At 36.7% G+C, this 24,816-nt stretch overlaps 1 protein-coding gene across 2 annotated transcripts in view; it reads right to left on the bottom strand.

Annotated features, from left to right (window-relative positions):
• CLTC (clathrin heavy chain) overlaps nucleotides 1-24,816 on the bottom strand; it is a 62,416-nt gene that overhangs the window by 13,857 nt on the left and 23,743 nt on the right. For both annotated transcript variants that reach the window (XM_081218429.1, XM_081218430.1), the window contains exons 3-18: nucleotides 23,908-24,176; nucleotides 23,195-23,356; nucleotides 21,411-21,524; nucleotides 20,808-20,981; nucleotides 17,765-17,962; nucleotides 16,820-17,020; nucleotides 14,202-14,354; nucleotides 13,373-13,495; nucleotides 12,395-12,532; nucleotides 11,985-12,149; nucleotides 11,658-11,838; nucleotides 10,067-10,230; nucleotides 5,738-5,863; nucleotides 4,947-5,089; nucleotides 3,048-3,282; nucleotides 225-347 (exon numbers count right to left, since the gene is read on the bottom strand). In XM_081218429.1, coding sequence (XP_081074555.1) covers nucleotides 225-347; nucleotides 3,048-3,282; nucleotides 4,947-5,089; nucleotides 5,738-5,863; nucleotides 10,067-10,230; nucleotides 11,658-11,838; nucleotides 11,985-12,149; nucleotides 12,395-12,532; nucleotides 13,373-13,495; nucleotides 14,202-14,354; nucleotides 16,820-17,020; nucleotides 17,765-17,962; nucleotides 20,808-20,981; nucleotides 21,411-21,524; nucleotides 23,195-23,356; nucleotides 23,908-24,176 — 2,669 coding nt within the window. The remainder of the gene's footprint in view (nucleotides 1-224; nucleotides 348-3,047; nucleotides 3,283-4,946; nucleotides 5,090-5,737; nucleotides 5,864-10,066; nucleotides 10,231-11,657; nucleotides 11,839-11,984; nucleotides 12,150-12,394; nucleotides 12,533-13,372; nucleotides 13,496-14,201; nucleotides 14,355-16,819; nucleotides 17,021-17,764; nucleotides 17,963-20,807; nucleotides 20,982-21,410; nucleotides 21,525-23,194; nucleotides 23,357-23,907; nucleotides 24,177-24,816) is intronic.

Below are 24,816 nucleotides of genomic sequence, written 5' to 3'. Positions count from 1 at the left end.
TAAATTCTCTCTTTCGGGATGTATTTTCTTGGAGAGGATATATTTCACTTTTGTTAACATTTATGATATATATACATTTTAGTACAATTTTTATTTTCTTCTACTTTTTACTGCCATCTCTCATGGTTAAATAGGGTCCATTTGAGTACATTTGGTATATGATGAGGCAAAAGGTTTTATTCATAGTTAAAAAGATGAGCCTTAAACACACTTGCCCATTTTACCTGATCAATGAGGGGTCTCCTGTAAGGATTGCTTTCCAGCAGCACACTACCCCACAGTTCTGGATCCTTTCGCCGTACCAGATAGCGGGAAAGACTTTTGAAGAGGGAATTCTCATTGCAAACCTAAATGAGATATTAAAGATTAATTTCATGGTAAAAGATAAAACCTTTTTATAGACTGACTTTACTTTTAAAAGGTTATTTCCTATCATTATACCCTGTTTATTTTTTATAGCAAAAAAAAATCCATTACTTTTACATGTATCTTTAATAGGTCACAACCATATTTTTCTTATTAAAATTCAATCAACAGAAAAAACATACTTATTAATTTTTGGAGGCTTTGAAAAAGCACCCTGATGTGGGATCTATATTTGGACTTCATATTCTACTCTACCGGACTATCTATTCATGCACCAGGATGCCAAGTTTTCATTATAGAGGCTCTGTAATGTGCTTTAATAACTGGTAGGGCTAGTACACCTTCATAGCTTTCTTTTCAGTGTTTTACGAGCTATTCTTATGTGTTTATTTTCCCGTGTGTATATGCATACATATATTCATATATGAATGTGTATGTACATAGATGCATTATTTCCTAGCTCTGACGACTGAAAGACCCTAGAAGGAAATATACCTAGAGCCTAGATCTGGGTTTCTAGTGGTACTCCCCACTAAAAGGGATCAAAGTTCCCCAGAAAAATGAATGATTCAGGGCTGGGGAGGGTATAAAACGAGCATGGTATAACTTGTTGGGCCAGGAAACAAAGAAGTGCCCCAAGAGCAATGAGACCACGACACAAAGCCATGAGAGGCAGGTTGATGGGGTTTTTATCAGTCAAAACTGGAGTAATTTGAAAATCAAAACAATGGATGATAACCCACAGAACTCATGAGTGCATGAATATATGCTGACTGATAAATGTGGAGAAAGGGATAAAGTTGGAAAATTGTTATTTTGCAACCAACACATTAAGACTGGTTGAATAAGAATCAATAGATTCAAAACTGGGGGGCAGGGGAGCCATACATACACACACACGCACGCAAACACACACACAGTAGGATACTCGCATTGTCTTAAATGTCTCTTCACAAACTACTTAATATCTGCAAGGGGAAATATATCTGCAAGGGGAAATATATTTAGGCAATAGGAGAAATTGACAACTTGATAAAAAGTGACCCCGAAAATGAAGGACAAAAGGACATTAGGTGCTTCTGCATGTTATAGCATGAGAAAAACAAAACATCACTTAAGTAATAAATTCTGGATGGAAACGTACAATCTAAATCTAATCAGGAGGAACAATAAGAGAAACTCAAAGCGAAGAACATTCTATTTTTTTTTAAAAGACTTTTCATTTATAAGAAATATACAGAACAGGTGAATCCACAGAGACGGAAGGCAGTTTGGAGGTTGTCAGGGGCTGGAAGGAGGCAGGGAATGTGGAGCAACTGCTTAATGAGTACTGGATTTCCTCATGTGGTGATGAAAACTTGGAACTAGAGAGAGGTGTAGTGATTACACAACACTGTAAATGTACTAACTGCCACTGAATTGTTCACTTTCAAATGGTTAATGTAATGTGAATTTTACCTCAATAAAAAGTTACAAATAGAGAAAAAGACTATTTTTACAATTATGTCTGTCAATAAAAGACAAAGAAAGTGTGAAGAATTGTTTCAGATTAAAAGAGACAAGATAGATACGACAACTACATGTAATCCTAGACTGGAGGGAAAAAATTTCTTTTAAAGGACATTGTTGGGTCAATTGACAAAACTGGAATAAAACAGACTGTAAAAAGTATTCTACTTGTGTCAGACTGACTGAGGTTGCCATCTACAATGTGGTTATGAAAGAGAATATCCTTATTCTTAACAAATACACAATGAAGAGGTATAAGGCCATGAGGTATGCAATTTATTCTCACATGGTTAAAAATTTAGATGTGTCTATACGTACATACATATATAAACATATATACATATATGTGCGTGTGTACATATGAGTGTATGAGAACATAAGTGATAAAACTAGTGGGGTTAAATGTTAATGGGTGAATATAAGCTTAATCAACTACTTTGGCCAGTTTAAGTTCATAATTATCAGCAAAGTTTTTAAAAAAAGAATGTACCTTTCAAAGATGCTCCATATTACCTAAAACCACTCTGAAACCCTCAAAATTCACTAATCCAACATTATATAACAGGTTTTTAAAAAATGCAGTCATGGGCTTCCCTGGTGGCGCAGTGGTTGAGAGTCCGCCTGCCGATGCAGGGGACACGGGTTCGTGCCCCGGTTGGGGAAGATCCCACATGACACGGAGCGGCTGGGCCCGTGAGCCATGGCCGCTGAGCCTGTGCGTCCAGAGCCTGTGCTCCGCAACGGGAGAGGCCACAACAGTGAGAGGCCCGCGTACCGCAAAAAAAAAAAAAAAAAAAAAAATGCAGTCATGGGACTTCCATGGTGGCACAGTCGTTAGAAGTCTACCTGCCAATGCAGGAGACACGGGTTCGATCCGGGAAGATCCCACATGCTGCGGAGCAACTAAGCCTGTGTGCCGCAACTACTGAGCCTGTGCTCTAGAGCCCGCGAGCCACAACTACTGAAGCCTCTGTGCCTAGAGGCCATGTTCCGCAACGAGAAGCCACCACAACGAGAAGCCCACGCACCACAACGAAGAGCAGCACTGCTCGCCACAACTAGAGAAAGCCCGCGTGCAGCAACGAAGACCCAACACAGCCAAAAATAAATAAATTTATTTTGGAAAAAAAAAATGCAGTCTTCTCTGTACACGTTCAGCTAGCAGTACTCACATTAATAAGTTCCAGATCACACTGGCCACGTTCATAAGCAACACAGGCTAGATGTGGATCTCTCTTCTCACAATACTTTCCAACAACACGACTGTCATAATAAGGATTTTCCCGAAGAAATCGCTCTGGGTTGTTATTACTGTCTATGTAGATTTTGGCTAAAGCATTGTGAGTAGCAGGCTCTTCACAGCCCTCATGAATTCTAGCCTCCAGCCAAGGCAGAAGCAGTTTCAATCTAGTAAAAAAATAAAAAAAAGGAAAAGAAACACACAAAAAAACCCCACATATACACATATTATATTATAAATAGCACATTCTTGACACACTATGTAAGTACCTTACGGTCTATAATGTACTTTCCCATATACTATTTTGAATTCTCAACACGCCTACTACAAAGTGTGAAACTAAGACTTGGAGATGGTTAAATGATTTGCCCGAGATTACACAGAAGGTATATATAAGACTGTCTTTCATACTCTCCCAGATCTATCTGCTACATTATCTAGACAGGATATAGAAAAAAAAAGATTATAGGTTCATAGATTGTTCTTAAAACTGGACAAAATGGCTGGACTTTGGATAAGTTTTGTTTAGGAGTAGAATAGAGATGTGGTATGAAAAAATAGGCCTGATTATCTGAAGTTCCTTTTAATTTTAACGCAAGTAACATACAACATTACCTAAAGCCAAAAGAAATAGTACCCTAAATATATACTGGGAACAAAATCTGGTAGCTTTAGAAGCTCTAGCTTTAATACCTCTAGCAGTCATACAATCACTCCACCAAGGGCCATGGTTTTGCTAAGTTATAGCTTATATTTCAATGGTCCAGATGACCAACACTCTTTTACCATGGTTTAAATAACAAAATTGTTACAACCTATAATCACTTTAGTCTCAAACTTTAAAAAAATCAGTATTATATTCTACATCTCCATTGTCCTTAACGGGAGAATTTCTCAAACATTTTCTGAATGTTTGAAACATTCGGATATAAATTCTATGAATACCATTAACAGAACACCTGTACCACCTCAGGTTAAAATTAAACCCCATTCTTGATCATCTTTTCATAGCTAGAGTAACCTCCTACTATTATACCAACCCACTAACCTCATTTACTACGTCAGCACTTTCTGAACACAAAATGTCCCGGCTAAAAAAAGACTTCACAGGGCTTCCCTGGTGGCGCAGTGGTTGAGAGTCCGCCTGCCGATGCAGGGGACACGGGTTCGTGCCCCGGTCCAGGAAGATCCCACATGCCGCAGAGCGGCTGGACCCGTGAGCCATGGCCGCAGAGCCTGCGCATCCGGAGCCTGTGCTCCGCAACGGGAGAGGCCACAGCAGTGAGAGGCCCGCGTACCGCAAAAAGAAGACTTCACAGTATAAATATTAGAAGCACTCACACTATGTTCTCCTTTACTGGAAATTCGTAATTCGTATTATCATATCAAGGTTCAACTTAAAAATGAGTTTAACCCAGAGTTACACAGGGAACTCTTTTCTTTTGTCATGCTTGAGAAGAATTTATCAGAGAAGAATTAGTTATTAAATATGGTGGTATCATACCTAACCAAAAGGAGGCTTTTTACATAGTTTACATTAAAATAGTTTACATTGACTCTGTGTATAAACATGCAAAGAAGGTGATCAACTAGATTAACAGATATTCTATATGACAGCTGTAATAGTTAAGAAAACTTTTTTTTTTTTTTTTCAGAAATAGAGCAAGCTACAGCTAGCTTATCACTTCTAGATTAGGTATCTCCAAGGAATTAAGGTCCCTGAGTTACTGAGTAGCTTTTAGGCAACTGACAGGTTATACTTCTATTCATTACCAAGCTAAAAGAGACTAATAATTTATTTTTAGTTATGAAGATTAAAACAGTACTACACCTGTTTCTTTTTTCAACCTCAGCAACAAGCTCATCAGTAGAGAATTGACCTCTTACAACAAGAATCAAGTTTTTAATGACATCTTCAGAGCAATCAACATCAAGTAATCCTCCAATAACCACAGGAAGTCGACTTGGATTCACCTATGGTTTAAAAAAAAAAAAAAAGAAGAAGAAGAATGTCATTACGTTACTAATAAGCAAAACCAAAAGGAGTTTTAAAAAATAAAACTCATTTTCCTCTTCAAGCTCAGTTTCAAAATTCAGTAATAAACTGAGTCTAAATTTACAACTAGACAAAGAAATTTAGCAGGAAGTCTGCCTTGGTTAATTAATTACTTCAGCATTGCTCCAAAGGACAAATAAGTTCAAAGAAGCTAAAGTCACAGAATGACTGTGAAAACATTATCTGGTAAAAAGGCCTCCATAATAGCAAAACTGCCTCTCTGTTTCTGGAGTTAGAACGTAAAGTTTCTAATATCTTTATTTAAGATGGTTTTAATACTATGCTTTGCAGCCTATGGCCTCCATACAGATACCGCAGGGGCTATCAAATAAGTAGGGTGTAGGCCACTCAATTTTTTCAACTACAGCAGTTCTGTTTTGCTCTACCTACTTGGAATGCACGTAAAATTTTAATCAAAGAAAGGATTCTTCTGGGAAAAAAAAAAGTTGAAAGCCATTGTAGCAGACCACTCTTACTGGACACAGAGTTTCAAAAGGATGAAGATTTCCAGTGTGAGAAGCAAGATCCACAAGATTATATTTTAAAGTTATCTAAGTATTACTTACCTTCTGTACATATATCTCTATATACTTTTGAAGATTATTTCTATATAAATAGAGCACCAAATCATGGACAAAGTCAAATCGATCACACACAATGATAAGTGGTAACTGATCTGTTAGCTTTGCTTCCTGGAAAAAAAAAAAAAAAAGAAACCTTAATTTTCTTCTTCTGTGAGTTTATCAGTGTAAAATATGAGAATCTGTTCTACACTTGTGGGAGAGGCTCACATAAACTTGGCTATTCTTAGAAGTGCCCAACCCAGTTTCCATAAATTTTTATGAAGTAATACCTAGAGCCACAGCAAAATACCAGGTCCTTCCCACATATAATCCTTTACAAAAAAAGTAACAAGACTTGTGAGCCATCAGTGGCACTCAGGATATAAAATCATCACACTGGGACTTTCATTAATAGTAACAACTGAATTTGTAGTTGATTTAAGAGGTATAGTCACACTGTCAAAATTAGGCATATTGGCTCACATTTGTTTCAAACTGATGACTTGTTTTTTACCCCTCCCCATTCCAATCTATATGACTGTCTTCTAACACTGTTATAATGAAGCCTACAAGGAGCAGCATGATAGTGATGGCCATGAATTTAAATATACCACATGTTGCTATAAAAAAAAAGAAAGGTTTAGAAGATAAAAAACATTTAAAGCATCTTTAAAATTGCCAACTGCTTTTACCATTACAAATACCAAGCTATAATCCTACTTACAGATTGACATAGATGTTATAGACAGGTAGGTAACACCTGTACTGGGCATTTACCTGATACATGTCCTGTTACATTCCACAGACATTAGGTACAGCACAAAAAACAACAGTTTCCATCAGGAATTCATTTATACACAGTGAAACATTCCTCAGTAAATGATTCCTCTATGGATTGTCTACTGAAGAAGAAGAACTAAGCAGGACAGGACTTTCCTCAATGACAGCCACAAAAAACGTTACTTGCAAGGTTACAATAAATCCTAAGTCTAGCACTTATAAGTCACCCAATTATAAACAATTATAATTAGTCTATGAAGTGTTCAGAGAACACTAAACTACATCTGGAGTCATAAGAAATCCTGAATTAAAAAAAACACAAAATGGCTGTAAATCTGAAGTGGAAGTCCAGCTGCAGATTTTTCCCATCAAGGAAAGTCTAAAGCAAGTATTATTTAGCACCATGGAAAACTCTGTACTAAGAGCTGCTATAATCATTTCTAAAGAGAATGTTTGATCTACCTATGCAAAAGATTTTAGCAGGCCAAGTTTTTCCTACTAAACAAACATCAACACACTAATCTTCTTTATCTTGTTTAATATACATATAAAATATTACCTTCTGCATTTCACCACTTGGGGATAAAACATACTTGGCAAGTAATCTAAGATTACTTAGGTATTCTAGTCTCACGCGTGGGTGGTTTAAGATTTCTGCTGCAAAAGACAACTATCTGTATTCACAAAGAAAATTTAAATTTGAAAAAAGCAGACAAAAACTGGGATACTTTCGTGATTACCTAAATTTGCATATGATTTCATATATGAAAATAATGCTATTAATATTTTAAATTTTTATTTAAAGGTTACCCTTTAGGTATTATGATTAGAGATTTTAGGATCAAAATTGCAATTATATAAACATATTCAGGTTTTCTTAAACATAAAGTTTGGAGATATAGCAGAGAACAAAGTAAGCATTCCCCAAAGAGACTTACATTCTAGTGGGAAGAGACAGTGCTAAGTGTTATAAAGAAAAAGAGAACAAGACAAGGGGGAAGTGAGGATGGAACAGGAATAGACTTTATTTTAGACAAGGGTAAGCTGAGACATCCTTTCTCGTGACATTTGACTGGAAGTCTGAAAGAAGGTAAGGGAGCAGGTCATGAAGGTCTGAGAGGAAAGTGGGAAAGGGCACAAGCAAAGGCCCTGGGGCAGGAGAGGGTTTGGGGAGTTCCAGGAATAGCAAGCAGGCCAGTGAGGTTGAAACAAAACCTGGAAAATAAGATCAAAGGTAGCAAGAGGCATGGGTCTAAAGAACAGTTTTACATTTTCTATGCAAGGCTACTGGCACCATTTCATCCTTACAGGCCTCTTTAAAGGAGAATTCATATGCTATCATATTCTATCAATCTCTGCATTCCCGGTGGCTAGCATGTAATTGGCACTTGTCTAATGTTCAAGATTAGATTCAGAGAAGTATTTTTCTTATTATCACAGTTTGCATACAACATCAGTTATAATACAGCTAGTAACACCAAAATGAAGTTTAATAACGGTGATGATGAAATGCAGCATGCCGCTACAAACTACCGATCAATCAGGAAAGTGAGTAAATGGTTTAGTATGTTCATTCTCATTACTGGGGTGAAAGGCTGAATATCCAATAGTAGCATATTAGCACTGAGCTCCCATCTCAGATTATTTAATGATAAGAGACTAGGTTTTTTCCTCTAAGTCAGGCTGGTATTAAAATTCCTTCAAGGAGTCAGGAATAACTTAAAACCAAAAAGAAACAAAACTTGCCTGATAGAAAGGCTGACAATACCTTATTTTCAAGGCCCACCAACACAGCTTATTAACCACGGTTATCACTTGAACACCTATGGCATACAAGGTACTTGATAAACACAGCTGATGGTTGAAGAAACCAAGGCTGAGGCACCTTAGTTAACTGGCCTGAGGTTAACAGCTTTATAGAAAGAAAAGGAATTTGAACCAGGTCTGGCCTTTCAAAAGCCCATAATTCACATCCACTCTCCTCTATTAGACTTGCATCCAATTCACGAGTGTGGAGGGGGGTTCCTCATCTAATTCGATCTCACGGGCTAAGCAATGTAAGGCTGCCACATCCTAGTTTCCAGAGGGTTTTTTATGAAGCTCAAGATCATCATAATTAGGTGAAAATAGTTAATTTAGTCCTGCTTTACGTATATATAACTCAAAGACTATAACCCAATGCTCGAGAAATTACAATTGAAGCGTAAAAGCTGGGAGCTTAATGAAAACAAAAAGAAATCAGTGTGGATCTGGCAGTATTTTTTAAAAACGGAAGCAGTACTGTTACTCAAAGGAGGGAGTGGACTGGTGTTACGGGTATACTAGTCAAGCACAGAGTATCAAATCTTTCTCATTTGGACGTTTTTTTATGACACCAGGAAGTCATGGGTTCAAACATATACTAGCCAGGCTCCTCAGAATATTCATGATGGCCAAGACATTATAAAGCTATACTTTTGGGGAATGTTTATCTTTTAATCCAAAACATAGGGCAACTTCAGCACTTTAACTACATCATTACACTAAAACACCTAAGGGTTTCGCTATTTAATCTAGGTATTAAGCTCTTCAGAAGAAGAATCAGCTAAAACAACTACAGATCATCTAAAAATGATCAGTGTAGGAGTAAGAAAAGCCTGATCTTTCCTACTAAACTGCACAATGAACATTTTGGTTTTAGTTTCAATCTAAAATTCTTCCAGAAGAAAAAAATACTTAAGAACTTTATATACAATCTCTGGAATCATTTAATATATTTTTAATATAAATGTAAAGTATGTAAATATGTATTTTGGGGGGATCTGAATGTTCTGTAGTTTTCCTAATTTTTATAAACGACTGCCAATTTTAAAGTCTTACCTTCCTCACAAAGTAATTAGTAGGTATGAGAATAAAGCCAAAGTTAAGTTAACCATTAAACAAAGATCAACTGCCCTCAGGTATGCTGTAAAGGTCTAAGAATCTTTAAACCATTACTCCTCATTCCAACACAGGCAGTTCTTACTTCTCCATAACCAAATTCGTGTCACAAAGCTGAGGGTTTTTTTGTTCGATTGTACCTTCAATTTATGAATTACACATGATTAATATTTAGTTTCTAGAGTTAGGCTTATCAATGACAGAGGTTAACCCATGTCCTTTACACAACAGAGCCCTTGGCATATAATACAGGCCCCTTAAAATAACACTGAGGGCAAGCTGATCTTAATATTCAAAAAGCGCCTAAATGATATTCTAAACACTGAGCATCTACAATCACTTTTCAAAAATTTTCTTCTAAAATTAAAGTTAAAGAAAGGAAATTTCTTAGAGATAGTGTTATTTTTCTCTTCATTTAAACAGATGGTCATTCCTAAGTACTACTTACAAATTTCCTTCCTTATTTCAAAGGAAACCACAGAATATTAAATTTGGAAGAAATAATTCAGCATACAATTTGAGAATGCTAAGAATTTCACTTTTAGGGGAAAAAAAATACTTTAAAACTGTGAGCAAACCCTTGCAGAACTGCTGATCTTCAACCCAACCAGAAAATGCATCACTCACTCTTACCTTGAGAAAATTCTTGACTCGCTCAGGATCATAGCAGTTGCTTTCTCTGCAGATTCTTTCTACTTCTTTGATCTGCCCCGTCTTGCAAGCTGCCTGAATATATTTAAAGTGCACATCTGGGTCCTGACTAAAGTTAACAATGGATCCCAGAAAATAAAAAAGACCTTAAAGAAACAAATAATTGAAATTAAGCACAGGTGTACCTTTGAGGGCGCCAGACCCAAAAAATACTTAAGCAATTAAAAAACATTATGTCAATTATACCTCAATTTAAAAAACAAGCAAAAAAAACCACAGTTATACTGAATAGTCCCAAATAAAAACTGGTTGCTCAAAAAGCTCAATAAGAATATTAAATAGTCCACTAATCAGTTCAATAAATGGATTTGTACTTTAATCCCTACAGAACAGAAAATTCAATGTTTTCTAGTAGTTGAGAAATAGGAGACAGCTACTTAATATCAAAGCTAATACCATAGGCCATATGAGAAATTTTAAATGAAGTCCACTATAGCAGGTGTTTTTCTATACGGAGTTAATAGGAAACACACATCAGTAGCTTAAAAAGAATTTAATGCAGTGCCATTCAACAGAATTTTCTGCAATGATGCAAATATTCTATATCTACACTATGTAATACAGTAGCCACTAACCACACGTGGCTATTGAGCACCTGAAATGTAGCTAGTGTGACTGAAGAACTAAACTTTTAATTGTATTCAATTTTAATTACTTTAAATTTACATAGCTACATGTGGCTAGTGCTACTGTACTGAATGAACAGTATAAATGTAGTGCACAGTTAACATAGAAACTGAAAAAATTAAGAAAACTAGTAGGAATAGCTTATTCCTTCTGTCTAGAGCAGTACTACAAGAAGAGGGAGGGAAAGTTAAGTAGAGACCAGATATTTAGGTAGTGAACCTAAAAGCCACCAACAGTGATTACATTAATACTCAGCACAACCGTGGTTCTCAACTGGGGGCAAGATGGTTTTCTTCCCAGGAGACATTGAGCAAGGTCTGGAGACATTTTAGTGGTCACAACTGGTGGAGCTAATGATCCTGGCATCCAGTGGACTGAAGCCAGCAATGCTGCTAAATATCCTGCATGCATACAAAAATGTACCCCCCAGCCCAACAAATTATCCAGCCCAATATGTCTGTATCGCTGAGGTTGAGAAAACCTGCTACAGGGACAAGTCACAAAATTTCCTTGGCTAGAATCATTAGCCATTATAAGAGTCAGACAATATAAACACAATCATTACATACCTAATCATTAGTATTTTCATCTTATACAATTATGACAAAGCTACTACATATATTTGTATCTTAAAATTTTGCCTTTAATTCACCTATAAAATATCCATGCAGACAGTCTTCTTCACTGCATGTCCCTGGAACCTGGTATAGAATATGCCTGACAACAGTTACTGAATAATAAGACTTAAAATATCCCATCAAAGTAAGCTTGTAGAAGGAATTTCCAACAGCCTATGACAAGTCCATATAGCCTATGACATTGTCCGTATAACAATACCCCTCTTGGCTACCTTAAATAATTTTAAACAACTCAAACCCCTAATTACCTTCAAAACTCTTGAAAGATTCAAAAAGTTCAATCAGAGACTGAGTGGACAGTTGTTCGTGATACTTAGAAGCCACTTGCACACAGATCTGTAGATTCTGACGAATATTGGCAGAGAGCATGGCTCTGAGGCATTCCAGGGAGTCTTCTACTGATAAGGACCCAAAGTAATTCACTAACCACTAGAGGACAAAATAAATAAGTAAATAAATAAATGAAACAATGTTAAACCTAATGGTGGTATGAAATTACTATCATTCAGTAACACAGACACATTTTCAGTATACCAATTAATCATAACTAATAGTTAGGTAAGAGCCTAAAATACCTCAGGGTTAAGAAGATGGGTATGAACAACCGCACGCTTTATATCATATAAGTCAGTGAAGTGTTCTAATGCACGCTGCAGGAGGCCAGCTTTCTCACATAGCTGAGCGATATGAGCCCGGTCATAATGCGTGAACATCTGATTCCCCAGAATAGCATCTGCGACCTATAAAACCATAAAAAGGATGAGTTTATTTTACTACTCCATTTATATCAGTAACTCCATATGCAGATTACATATTAAGATTCAACAGTGAATTAATTGGTAAAGGAGAGAAAGTACAAAAGAATGTTAGCTAAATTTTCTAAAACAAGGAATAGGCATCTCAGTAGCTTCAAATAATCTAAGAAGCTCTGAATAACTACAAAAACAGTGTTGGAAACATGCCTAAAAAGCATGAAAACACGTACTTGAGGTGCATGCATAAGGTTCATCTCAAGCAACCTTGTCTGTAAAGGACCTTCAGATGGGCGATTATTCTTCAGTGCATCAAGCAAGAATGCAGTACACTGCTGAATTAGATTGTATTCCATAAACACGTCGACAATCTGCAAAAAAAAGATTTAAAGGAAATCGTTTTAAGATACTTAAAAACTGCTTTATGATACTGTTGACAATATATGTAAATGAAAGGAAATGAAACATTATCTCTTTCTTCACATATAAAACACTGCCAGATCAAATCCCAGATTTAAAGAATATTATTTGGACAGCATAACCTTGTAATTTAAGAGTAAGTTTTTGTCTTCTGGAGTTACTTTTAGTTCTAGTAAAAACTACCACAAAATATTTCAAGATACTATATAATAGCAGAATAAAATTGACAGATTTAAAATTCTGATGATTGACTGATTGATGCATGCATGCATGCATGCATGCCACGCCACACGGCATGCAGGACCTTAGTTCCCCGACCAGGGATCGAACCCGTACCCCGTGTGGTGGAAGCACGGACTCCTAACCACTGGACCGCCAGGGAATTCCCTGATGAACTATTTAAAATATACAAAAGCATAAAAATGAAAGAGTCTGTGACTCCCACTTCATACATGCATCTCTTCCCTCTCCCTTCACCTAGTGGCAGCGGCTATCCTTTGTGTTTTATTATTCCCATATATTTTTCATATTTTTAACACATATACCACTCTAAATGAGATGGTATTTGTTCTGCATGTTTTAGAACTGTATATAGATGGTATCTGACTGTGCACTCTTCTGCAAGTTGCTTTTTCTGGTAACGTACTTAAGGTTTATCCATGTAGATCAACACAGCTCTAATTTCTACAAATAAAAAAATTAACCCATTCTTCTCCAAAGTTGTTTAAACTCAGATCTCCCCCATTCTCTATTTAAATCAACTTCTACAAATTACATTTTAACTGCTTTACCTGTGTGATATCAGCAAGAGGTTCTTCATCCTGAACTAACATTTGAGCAAACTGCTGCCCCTGATCTGGACTGATTCGCATAACATTTCTCAGCAGAAAGATCCAGTCTGGAGTATATCCAACCTACAAAGAGACAAAAACTTAAGACCTGCTGCAAAGTTCCATTTTTATATCATTTAAAGGCTTTTTCTGCAATAGAATCTTGCTACTACAGACAGAGCTAATGGTGAAAATACAAATTCAGTTTTAACTTAGATGCTCAATTTGATCTTGGTTTATACAAGACAAATAAACACCTTGGTGATAACATATTTGAACAAATAGCTATAAATTTTTATAATTGGCTTATTCAGTATCATTGACCACCAAAAAAATCTGTTCTAACAGGTTAAACATGCCCTAGAAGCTTAAATTCTATAAGCCAGTTACAAGAGTAACTGTCTCCATTTTTTTTTTTTTGTGGTGTGCGGGCTTCTCACTGTTGTGGCATCTCCCGTTGCGGAGCACAGGCTCCGGAAGCGCAGGCTCAGCGGCCATGGCTCACGGACCCAGCCACTCCGCGGCATGTGGGATATTCCCGGACCGGGGCACGAATCCGTGTCCCCTGCATTGGCAGGCGGACTCCCAACCACTGTGCCACCAGGGAAGCCCATCTCCATTTTTGAAGTGTAATTCTATATGTGAGCCGTAACAGCATTTTTATACTTTTCCAAGTAATTATAAATATTTAAGGAAATTTACTATTAAAGTCACTGAGAGTTACTATAAGCTAATTTCTCTCTTAATGTTTTAATGAATTTATGTGGAGAATCTGTTTCATTGAACTCACTTTTTTAGCGTATAAAACAATCTTCTGAACTTGACCTGTTTCTGCAAAGCACTGAATGACTTTATTTGGCACATTAGCCCTTAGGTACACACTAAGTGCCAATGTAGGGTCCACGGATTTCACAAGGTCTCCCAGTTCTTCAGAGCATTCCAGCTGTCCAAAGGAAAAACAGAGACTGTTTAGTAATCCATGAGCTGTTGTATAAATCAGCAATTGACACTACTTCCACTATAAATAATAACTAACATGACAGGCACTTAGTTTCTCAGTTGTCCCAGAATGTATTATAAATATACAGGGGTTGTGGTTATAAAGACTTGATTTTTTAAATAATTAATTAATTAATTAATGTATTTATTTTTGGCTGTGTTGCGTCTTCATTGCTGCGTGCGGGCTTTCTCTAGTTGCGACGAACGGGTGCTACTCTTCGTTGTGGAGCACAGGCTTCTCATTGAGGTGGCTTTCTCCTGTTATGGAGCGCGGGTTCTAGGCGCACGGGCTTCAGTAGTTGTGGCTCGCGGGCTTCAGTAGTTGTGGCTCGCGGACTTCAGTAGTTGTGGCTCGAGGGCTCTAGAGTGCAGGCTCAGTAGTCGTGGCACATGGACTTAGTTGCTCCGCGGCACATGGGATCTTCCCGGACCAGGGCTTGAACCCGTGTCCCCTGCATTGGCAGGCGGACTCTCAACCACTGTGCCACCAGGGAAGCCCGGGACTCTTGATTTTGTATTCACAGCAGTAACTCAGCATTCTCCACACATTCTACTTAATCAAGGATAAAAACCCACCAAGACTTCACACGTACAGATACTACCAATTACCTTGTTAGGAACATAAATACTTAAAAAGCAGAATCTTGCACCTCTAACTATTAAAAGTATTCAGATATCAGACCCACATGGTCTTAATTTTTCAAGAATAATGCAGCTCCTAATGTAATGTTATGAAATGAAAATCTGATATTCAAGGAGCCAGATGAGGCTTACCATAAAGGCCATTACTAAAATTAGGGTATAATCTGTATGTCTGAAGGATCTAAGCTTCATTATCTTCTTGATTTTTGGATTTAAGGTTATAAAGCAGGACATTAATTTCAAGAGGTCAAACAGATAAAAATTTTAGAATTTTTAGGTGGTATACTTGCAGATACCCTCCTCTGTACTATTCAACCTGCCTTAGCCAGCTGCCCAATCTGGAAAGCAGCTTCTCTAAAAGAGTTCTGCTTTATATACTAGAGTTGATTTTCTATGATTATCACCGACATTCAATGAGAAGTTCTATCAGAGTCTACACCTCTCAACCGAACATGTTAACTAATGAAGAGTTGATCAGTGTCCTTTTTACCACAAACGAATCCTATGTGACCATTCACCAAAAAAGGTAATGATACCCAAAAAGCTTTCACACTTATATTGGTCAACTCAGTTACCTTGGCTGTTCCCATCCTCCCTTATCTTAAGCAATTAGGACAGACCTCAAATACTCGCTATGTGGCTAGTAACTATTCTTCAGCAGACTCCTGTCCAAGCATCCCAACTCCGGAGTACTATCCTCCAATATCCTATAAGATTGCCAGAAGCTGGGTCAAGAAACAAGGACTTACAAGTAGTAATGTAAAACTATAACCAACATAACACTAAAGCCAAAAGGTCTAACATTAAAAGTTATTCACTACTCAGAGTGCTATAAACAGTACCACCTCAGTTCTTGACACTGGCATAAGACATGGCAATTCAATATTGCCACTTTGTGGAGGAAGGCTTTCTATGGTGGTATGAAAGGAATAATACCACTAAAGGCCTGTTTAAACTTGTTAGTTGCCTTACAAATAAGCAACATTTTCCATAATGTGCTCCAGAAAACATAATACCACCAGGTACTCTATGTAAAAAGGAATTAGTAAGTACTGAGTGAATTTAAAAGGCATAGAGAAATCCTACAGTAAAGAAAGCTGGTTAACAACAGTTTTTAAAGATTTATATTTAAATAATTTCAAGAAACTAGTTAAGTATTTTTTCATGTAATGCCAATTAACATTCTGTGAAATCTCTTTGGGAATCCATATCACTGCTAATTAGACAGCCCTGCTGTCTTGTTAACAAATTTCTGAGCCAACATTTTATATAATATGTTTCCCTTGCACACCCAAACATGGTTACTAGCGGCAAATATCACAGTTTTGATACCTGGGAAGTTCTACAAGAAAAGATATGATGTTGTATGGTTGAAACTACTGGGCATATCAAGTGTGGGATGTGGGAGAAAGGAATACATTCTTAGGTCCAAGTGAGTGTTACATACATTGACAAACATGAATGCGCAAAGCGTCTCACACTAAGCTTTTCCTGAAGCAAAAGGATAGCAATTTGCTTCCAGATTAGAGTTTTAACCACCAAGCAAGTAATCCTGGATTCCATTTTAAAATAGATATCCTACCCTCAGCATGCCACAAAATAAATACATTTTCAAAAGGAAGTAAGTTTATGCATCTCATGCAATGTCTATTCTTGTTCTATTCCTACAAGCAATAAATAATGGATGGAGATATTCTGGCACAGCCTATGTTTTTAACTTGCTAACATGGTATTTAATCAAAGCAAAAATATGTTAACAGAATATACCTTATCTTCTTTTAACCATTTCTCCAAAAGCTGTTTCCGCCCTTGCTGAAGTACAGGCCTACACAGTTCTAAGGATTCATATTTGTTTAGCTGGCCCTGGTCCAAAAGGATTCCAAAGTACTGAAGTAGGGGAGAAGTTTGACCTGGCTGAGCTGGGACACTCTGGAACCGACGGATGGTGTCTGGGGTACGAAGGATTCCCTTTAAGAAACAGAAATGTTACACACTCCTTTTAAAGATGATCCAACATCACACTAATAACTCCATGGGTCTCTTAAGTCAATTTTAAAGGCATGATTCCATCTACTAAAACCAAACCTCAAATCTTCAATATATTGAATAGTAAAGATTCAGTCACACTTCTGGTTCAATGTTATGAGATTATCCTGAATCAGGAACTTACCAACCTAATTATAATAATGTCAATGTGTAAGACAATAAGTTACAACTAGCTATTATTCCAGGTTCACATTAGGTTAAGTGGAAATTCCATTACACTGGTCAGGGAGTAAGGTGTTAATTCAGTCCAACATAATACCAAGGTGATGAGGATAAATTCAGCTCAATTTCAGACAACTCTTCCTACCATAAATTGAACAGGATCTGTTTAATTTTCAACTCTTAGAAATAAAATCAGTAGCTATCACAGATAAGATCAAACAGTATAACAACTGAGTAACTAAACAGTATTACATCTCTGTAAATCAGAGCTTGTTAGATCTATATATCATTCTGACATTCGGAGTTTTAAGAAGCTAACCAAATCTAGAGCACAGAAAAGTAATTAAATCTAGAGGTACTGACAAGTAACTCATTCTACTGGAAAACATATCCTAAAAAAGATTAGCTTCTCTGTGGAAAGCTGGTTCCAGTTCTAACAGTATTAGAAATAGAGCATATTAGCATTAATCCAATCATGGCAACTTCACTTTCATAACTATTTACCTTTGGTGCATTAGCAGCCACCTTTGCTGCCTCTGAGTAATTTCCCTGGGCAAAAAGAGCATTAAATTTCCGGGCAAAGAGTTCTTCAGCACCAGCCAAGTTGTTACGTACAGCCATTCTCAGGGCCAAATCAGGATTTTGTAGGACATTGGTGATATAAGGAATTATGTTTTCTTCTTCCACACATACTGAGAGAACCTGCAATTTAAGATCTAATGAATAGCTGCAATGTGTTCATGTGAGCATCAGTGAAACCAAATCCATTTAGAGCTGATGACTACTGAGTCACAAAGGTAATAAAACTGTGACAGCTGCTTTCTTATTGCCATTAAAAAAAAAGAAAAAAAAAGGGCAGAAAAGAGAAGACTAAAGGATACTAAGCTATTTGCGGGTTCCTAAAATATGGCCATCTTATAATATAAATAACTCCCCACTTCATACTGTCCAAACTCTGCTTTGCTACCATTCATTCATTCTTAACATGGTATGAGTTCACCTGGAAGAAGTTTAAGGTACATTCCTTCTAACTCTAGTGTTTTTCAGTAATTTTAACTACATTTACATTCCCAGAGTCCAGATTATATACTCAATGAGGGGAGGACCACTGAATCCTCAGGCACCTTATATACCGCAAGGTATACAGCAGGTGCTTATAAATGTGGCACCAGTGAAGAGGAACTTCTAATTGCTTCTTTTTGAAGAACAATTGCCTACCCTCAGTCCTCCTAATAAGTCACAGAACACTGCTTAAAAGCTGAATTCCTGTCAATTGCCAAAGAGAAAGGGAGCCCTTCACTATGCATCCATTCCTCTCCCCAACACCAGAGCTGGTATACATCCCAGTAAACTACTTACATTACCCCAACAGCAGTTCTCATACTATTATTTCTCATCTAAGTGTTTCTCAGTCACTATTCCACATAAGGAAAGGGACTTATCTTTAATTGTATTGTTAGCACCAGGCAGTGTTTAGCACAAAGTAAATGCTTAATATTTGTTAAATAAATGAGAACTCAATAATCAAACAGATAGGTAATATCTATTTGCCTGTTCTATTATTCCTTTTGAGGAAAGTGAAAAAATTTTCACCTCCGAAATTCTGTCATTTCTACAGATCTGACCCCATCGCCAAAAGCTTAGGCCACCCTCTATCTGCCATGTGTCACTCTGCTCCGTATTAAGAACCACCTTTTAAAAAAAGGAAGAATTACTTTCTTTATAGTCATTTGCATTCCACCCATCTTTAATTTAATACTTACCTCCTAGGAAAAATAAGGGAGATGAACAAACCCGCTTCTAACTATACTTTCTGTAGTCTTCCCCAAACACCAAACCAGTTTCATCTTTATCCTACTTTTAGACTGTACTAGCAGATTTCTAGAAACCTGTACTTAAGATCTACAGGGGACAAAGAAGGTTCCTGTACCTTCCAAAGTACTCAGTTCTACCAAGTTCAGAATGTAAGCTAGATATTGGCAACAATAGTCATCTTGATCACTTTTGATTTTTCAACCAACAGAAACCACACACTCATTCCTTCAGGGCATAGGTCCAGCTATAGTTGGTTGGCTCTGAGCAAAAGAGTAAAGCCCTGAAGCCTAAAGGTCACTGTAAACATTCATCTTCTTATTCAAAGCAGCTGGCACAGAAAATTTGTGGGGGGAAGGGGAGGAAAACAATCAATAAGGTCCCAGAATCAAAGTTATGAATATTAAATATATATGGTAAAATTATGCAAGATACTTTAGTTCAAATAATAGTCTCAAAAAAACCGCCAAAAAACAGTAGTCTCTGGCTTAAAAAATTTATCATTATAAAATTATCACTAACCTAGTTCACCAAAGGACCCATTCCTTCTTGGTTTTTCCAAGAGAGACACATGCAACTGAATAGATGAACGCTACTATATTTTTAAAGTAGCTTTTGTGCGAGACACTGACTGGTGTAGAAATACAATTAAACAAAGAAAAGCCCCTTTCCTAAGGGAGAATAGTGACTGAAACAACTGTAATTCATTGTGGTAAGTGCCACGAAGAGGGCTACCTAAGATCTAGGGACACAGAGCAGAAGCACCTAACCAGGTGTGCAATTGAGGGAGGAGATGGGTAAGTAGGGAAAGACTCTCTCTCTAGAGTATTTCTCTCTTCATATACATACCATTTTCTGGAAATTAATAGAATAAAGGAGAAAAAAACCTATTTACTTCTTTTGCTTACCATCTAGGGAAAATACTAATTTGGAGGAAAACTAGTAAAAGGCAAGGCCAGTAACAGTACTGTTTTTGAAATTTTAACCTTTTTTTTTTTTTTTTTAGGGAAAAAGATACCTCCTGGTATAATATTTTAAATTACATTAAAACACTAAAACACAGAAGAAGGATCACTTGTGTTAGGTGGTATGAGGAGGTATGTCAAATGTGACAAATTCAGAACAGCTAATATACTCCCTAATTGGATAACTTTTCAAGTACCCCCACTGAACATATCATAGCTACTGTAACATATCACCTTCCAACATTAAACATTTAGTAATAATTAAAGAGGTAGGGAAAAAGATGTAAGAAGAATTCTTTTCTTTGTAGTTGATAATTTGTCTTAGAGAGATCACAGGAAGAAAACCCCTATAAAAAGTATACAATCTGGGAATTCCCTGTTGGCCCAGTGGTTAGGACTTGGCGCTTTCACTGCTGGGGTCTGGCTTCAATCCCTGGACAGGTAACTAAGATCCCACAAGCCGCGAGGTACAGCCAAAAAAAAAAAAAAGTACACAGTCTGTCAAATGTGACCCTACTAGTTTCTTTGCATGAAGAGTTACTTCTCTTGATAATAGAGACACACACACAATCCTAGGTGGCTATACTGTATGCCAAATAGTTTCTCTCTCTGAGACAGCGTTAAAGAGAGACTGTTATCATATGCTTCTGCATTTTTAGGTATATATTATTTTCTGACATCCAAAGTTACCATTTACTTTTTGAAAAAAGCTAACACTAATAAGTGCTATTTTATTATATCACTTAATTTAATTTTCAAAGTTTCCTTACTTGTCCCTTTCTGTTTACGCCAATTATTCCAGCTGTGGCTTCATGAGGTGCAGTGACAAAGATTGTTTCTCCACTGATTCTATTCATGTAGATGCAGGTACCAGTCTCAAGATCATACAGGTGGATATAACCATACTTAGTAATCAAGAATACTACATCATGCTTTTCACTGATCTGTATAAAGAAGATCAACACTTCAGTAAAATAATGAATCTATAAACAGAAAATTTAGTCCAATTCCATTTTAGAGATGGTGAAATTCTAGAACTTTGACAAGAGGCTTATATGAAAAATTAAAAGCTAGTATTTATGGCTTCCTCATTTTTACAGCAAATTCAACTATGGGATATCTCAAGCTCTTACATAAAACACAAGAATATTAATAAATTATATAAGATAAAAGAGAAAAACATCATTTTGAACAACCTGAGATAACCCAATTTATATATTACATTAAAGAAAGTGTATTACTTTACAAAGTTTCACTAACAAACTACTTTTGAGTAAAGGCACCACTTAAATCATATTGACTATCAGTTGTAGTTTTTGAATTAATTGTGTTAAGAGGAGAGATTTTAAGTTCATTTGTTTTGCTTAAAATACCTGCATTGCAACAGGAAAGTCATTTTGTGCTTCTGGAGGAAAGAAAACATCCACTGCCTTCTTTGGAAAGGGTTGGTTCCCTGTAGGTGGTGTGCCAACTTCAATGATATGTAACTGTTCAAAAGAAAATAAAACTTATGATCAAATGCTAAAAGGACCATAGCAGCTTTATTTATAGCCCCAAACTAAAAACAACCAAAATGTCCTATGATAGGTGAACATTAAACTATATGGTACAACCATACCATGGAACTCCTCAGGAATAAAATGAACGTTCACGGACACTATGCCCAGTGGGAACACACACAAAAAGGGCACTCTCAGAAGATCACATACTATATGATTCGATTTACACAGCATTCTTGAAGAGACAAAATTCTAGTAATGGAGAGTAAATTCGTGATTTTCAGGGGTTAAAGATGGTGGATTTCTCCGTACCGTCTTTGCAGCTTCCCATGAATAATATGTATTATTTCAAGATAAAAATTTTAAAAAGTCGGTTGAATAGCTCCATCACACCTCAATCTACTTTAAATTAAGAATGGTAAAACAATACCCACAAAAGGGCTTTTGATTATAATTTAGTTTTTCCAAATAGAAATCTAACTTAAGTTGTTAAATTCTTCTCTGCCCACACCTACTCTAAAGTATGCACTTTAGGTAAGTATGCACTTAAGCTGAGTTGTCGCTGTAATCACATACACCTCACAAATCTGGATGAGAACATTCTGATTTAAAATGTCCGATGCTTCACATCAGTGAGCGAGGCAAGAGAAAGCAAATAATGTCAATGAAAGAGTATTATATATTTTGCTTAGTCATGTCAGGAATGGACTAAACAATAAATAATTCCGTTTCCAAGATATATAACCATATGAAAGTTATTAGGGTGGTCTCATCCTTAATTAGGATGACTAAGCCATCCAGCTTAAAGGCTATCGATTACCATATTTTAGGCAATCTCTGTCTTGATTTTTAAAAACTACTTAGCATGGAAAAATATTAAGACGTCAGAGATTCTGCTATGGCAATGAGAAAAGCAGTCAAACTGAGTTTCCAGGGGCAGCAGTGCCAGCTGTGGCATCCAGCAGTGCAATCATAGCAGCAGCAGGTCCACAGAGTTCTGGGTCAGGACTTTTGGCTGCTGCCCATTCTCCCTTATTCCTCCTAATTTTCCAAGTTCGGTTCTTAACCTTCCTAGCTATTGAAAACTATCCAATATCCTTTCATTCAATTTTTTATGCTCTAATCAACCACACCCTGTTTCTGTTGTCTGAAACTAAGAACCGTACAAAGTACTTCAATTTGTCCAGGTGATTTCAATGTATAGTCGGCGCTGAGAAGCTCTGATTTAAGGCGATGGTACTGAAATTGTGGTCCACATATTCTATCTAGTCACCTAGAGCATTTAAAATGCACATTATGAGCTCCACTTACTGAATCAGACTCTCTAGATGCAAGGCACACAAATGTACATTTTAGCCACCCTAGTGATTCTTATGCACCGTAAAGTTGAAAAACATCTAATTAAGGCCTTTGGTAAAGGCAATGAAAATAAAGTCTTACTATAAACAGCTGATACAAATAAGCTGTTAAAGAACATTCATTTTTGACAAGTATCACTAGAAACAGAATTTAAACAAATTAAGTCACCAAAAATCTGAATGTTAAAAACAAATCAGCAAGAAAGGGAGAAGACTATTTTGAAATTAGGTAACTAATTAGTAACAGAAAGACAAAAAAGATAAGTTCTCACTAAAATAATTTCCAAAGGCAAAACTTACCTTCCCTCCAGCTTGACCCCGTACTGCAAAACAAAATAACGTCGACTCTTCTGCATTTCCTTCCATCTTAAACTGTGCGAAGCTAGCCGCATGTCCTTCAATGGGCTGAGACACTTTCCTATCTACGGAATATAACTGCATAGCTCCTACCACACGATTTTGCTACAAAAGATGAAGCAGAATAAAGTTTGGGGACCCAATAACTCCCAGATTCAACAACTACTGAAATAACTAGAATGCTTTACAAGGATTTACAATTCCTTGTTAGTCCCTCAATGTAGATTTGATACCTCTTAATTTAAAATTTAGCTGCAAACACTCTCTTATTAAAGCGTTAACATGAATGTTTAAAATGTGCCTCATATACAACCATCTCTTTACACTATCTTTAAAAAAAGAAAGATACAGGAGTACTTATTCTGCAGTAAATATCCACAATAAATTGCAAATCATTCATACAGGAACTCATTATCCACTCAACCTGCAAATAAGACCTAAAAACACCTTGGTAAGAGTACTCTGAACTGTATGTTAGTATAAAGGCATTAAGCCAGCAACCTCTATTTCCTAAAAACAAAAAAAAAAAAAAGGAAGGAAAAAAACCAGTCTTCCAAAATAAATCAGATTTGCAAAGACAACCTAATTTCAAAATAAACTGCATTCTGAGCCCATTAATTCTCTAAACCTTTTATTAAAAACTAGAAAAATGTTACCTGTGCAGATATGCCAGTCAGAAGTAACCACTTTTGCTTTGCATCAGTACGATAATTGATAATCTGGCACCCTGCAAGGCTAGAATGGCGATCAAACATTTTCACTGGCTGAGACTCTCCTTCCATACTCCAATGATAAACTGCATTATCCGTAACAAGAGCAACCGTATTCAAAGAGATCCATTTCCAGAAGGTGACATCATCGGTCATGGTATGGGCCTTCATTTTACTTTTCATTTCAATGTTAAATATCTGAAGAGTTTTCCCAGCTAAAAACAAAATTAAGAATTATGAATCACTAAGAAAGCAAAGTTCAGGATAAATTAATATCTAGCTAGACTAGACTCTCTCTGCAGCAACATCTGTAACTTCCAAACAAAATGGTTCTATCATGAGACTAATAACCAACTACAGAAGTCACACCGACAGACTAGCAACCAACCACTGAAGAGATAGCTGAAACTGAGTAGCCTACACCTAACTGTGAAACAAAAACTCTTATCACCTCTAATCAAGACATTTTAAACAGACAGCATGACTTCCAAAGAATTCTAAATCTCAACTAAAAATGTGTCTAACGAACAGCTCACTTAACAATGGAAAACAAGTTGAATCTTTATGCTTAATTAAGAATGCTTACCCATAAACTGAGTTAGTGGTAGGTACACAGAACAAAGCAAATCTGATTCAAGCACATGGGGGAAATGTCTACTTTTTAAAGGGCAGTCATCCCCGCCCCCCCCCAGCCCCGCCCCATTCAACTAAATCTCGTGGAAACTTCTCTTTGGGAAGAGGATCTACTTCAACTCTACTTTGTACCACTAGCACATAAGAGAAGTGCATGCTACGTTTAGTTGGTTTAAGATACAAAGGGAAGGTAGGGGTGCTGGAGGAAAGGACAGGGGGACA

The sequence above is a fragment of the Mesoplodon bidens genome (genome assembly GCF_964165515.1).
Source record: "Mesoplodon bidens genome assembly, chromosome: 19".
In the NCBI taxonomy this organism is placed as follows: domain Eukaryota; kingdom Metazoa; phylum Chordata; class Mammalia; order Artiodactyla; family Ziphiidae; genus Mesoplodon; species Mesoplodon bidens.
This window is presented reverse-complemented; position numbering and strand designations above follow the sequence as displayed.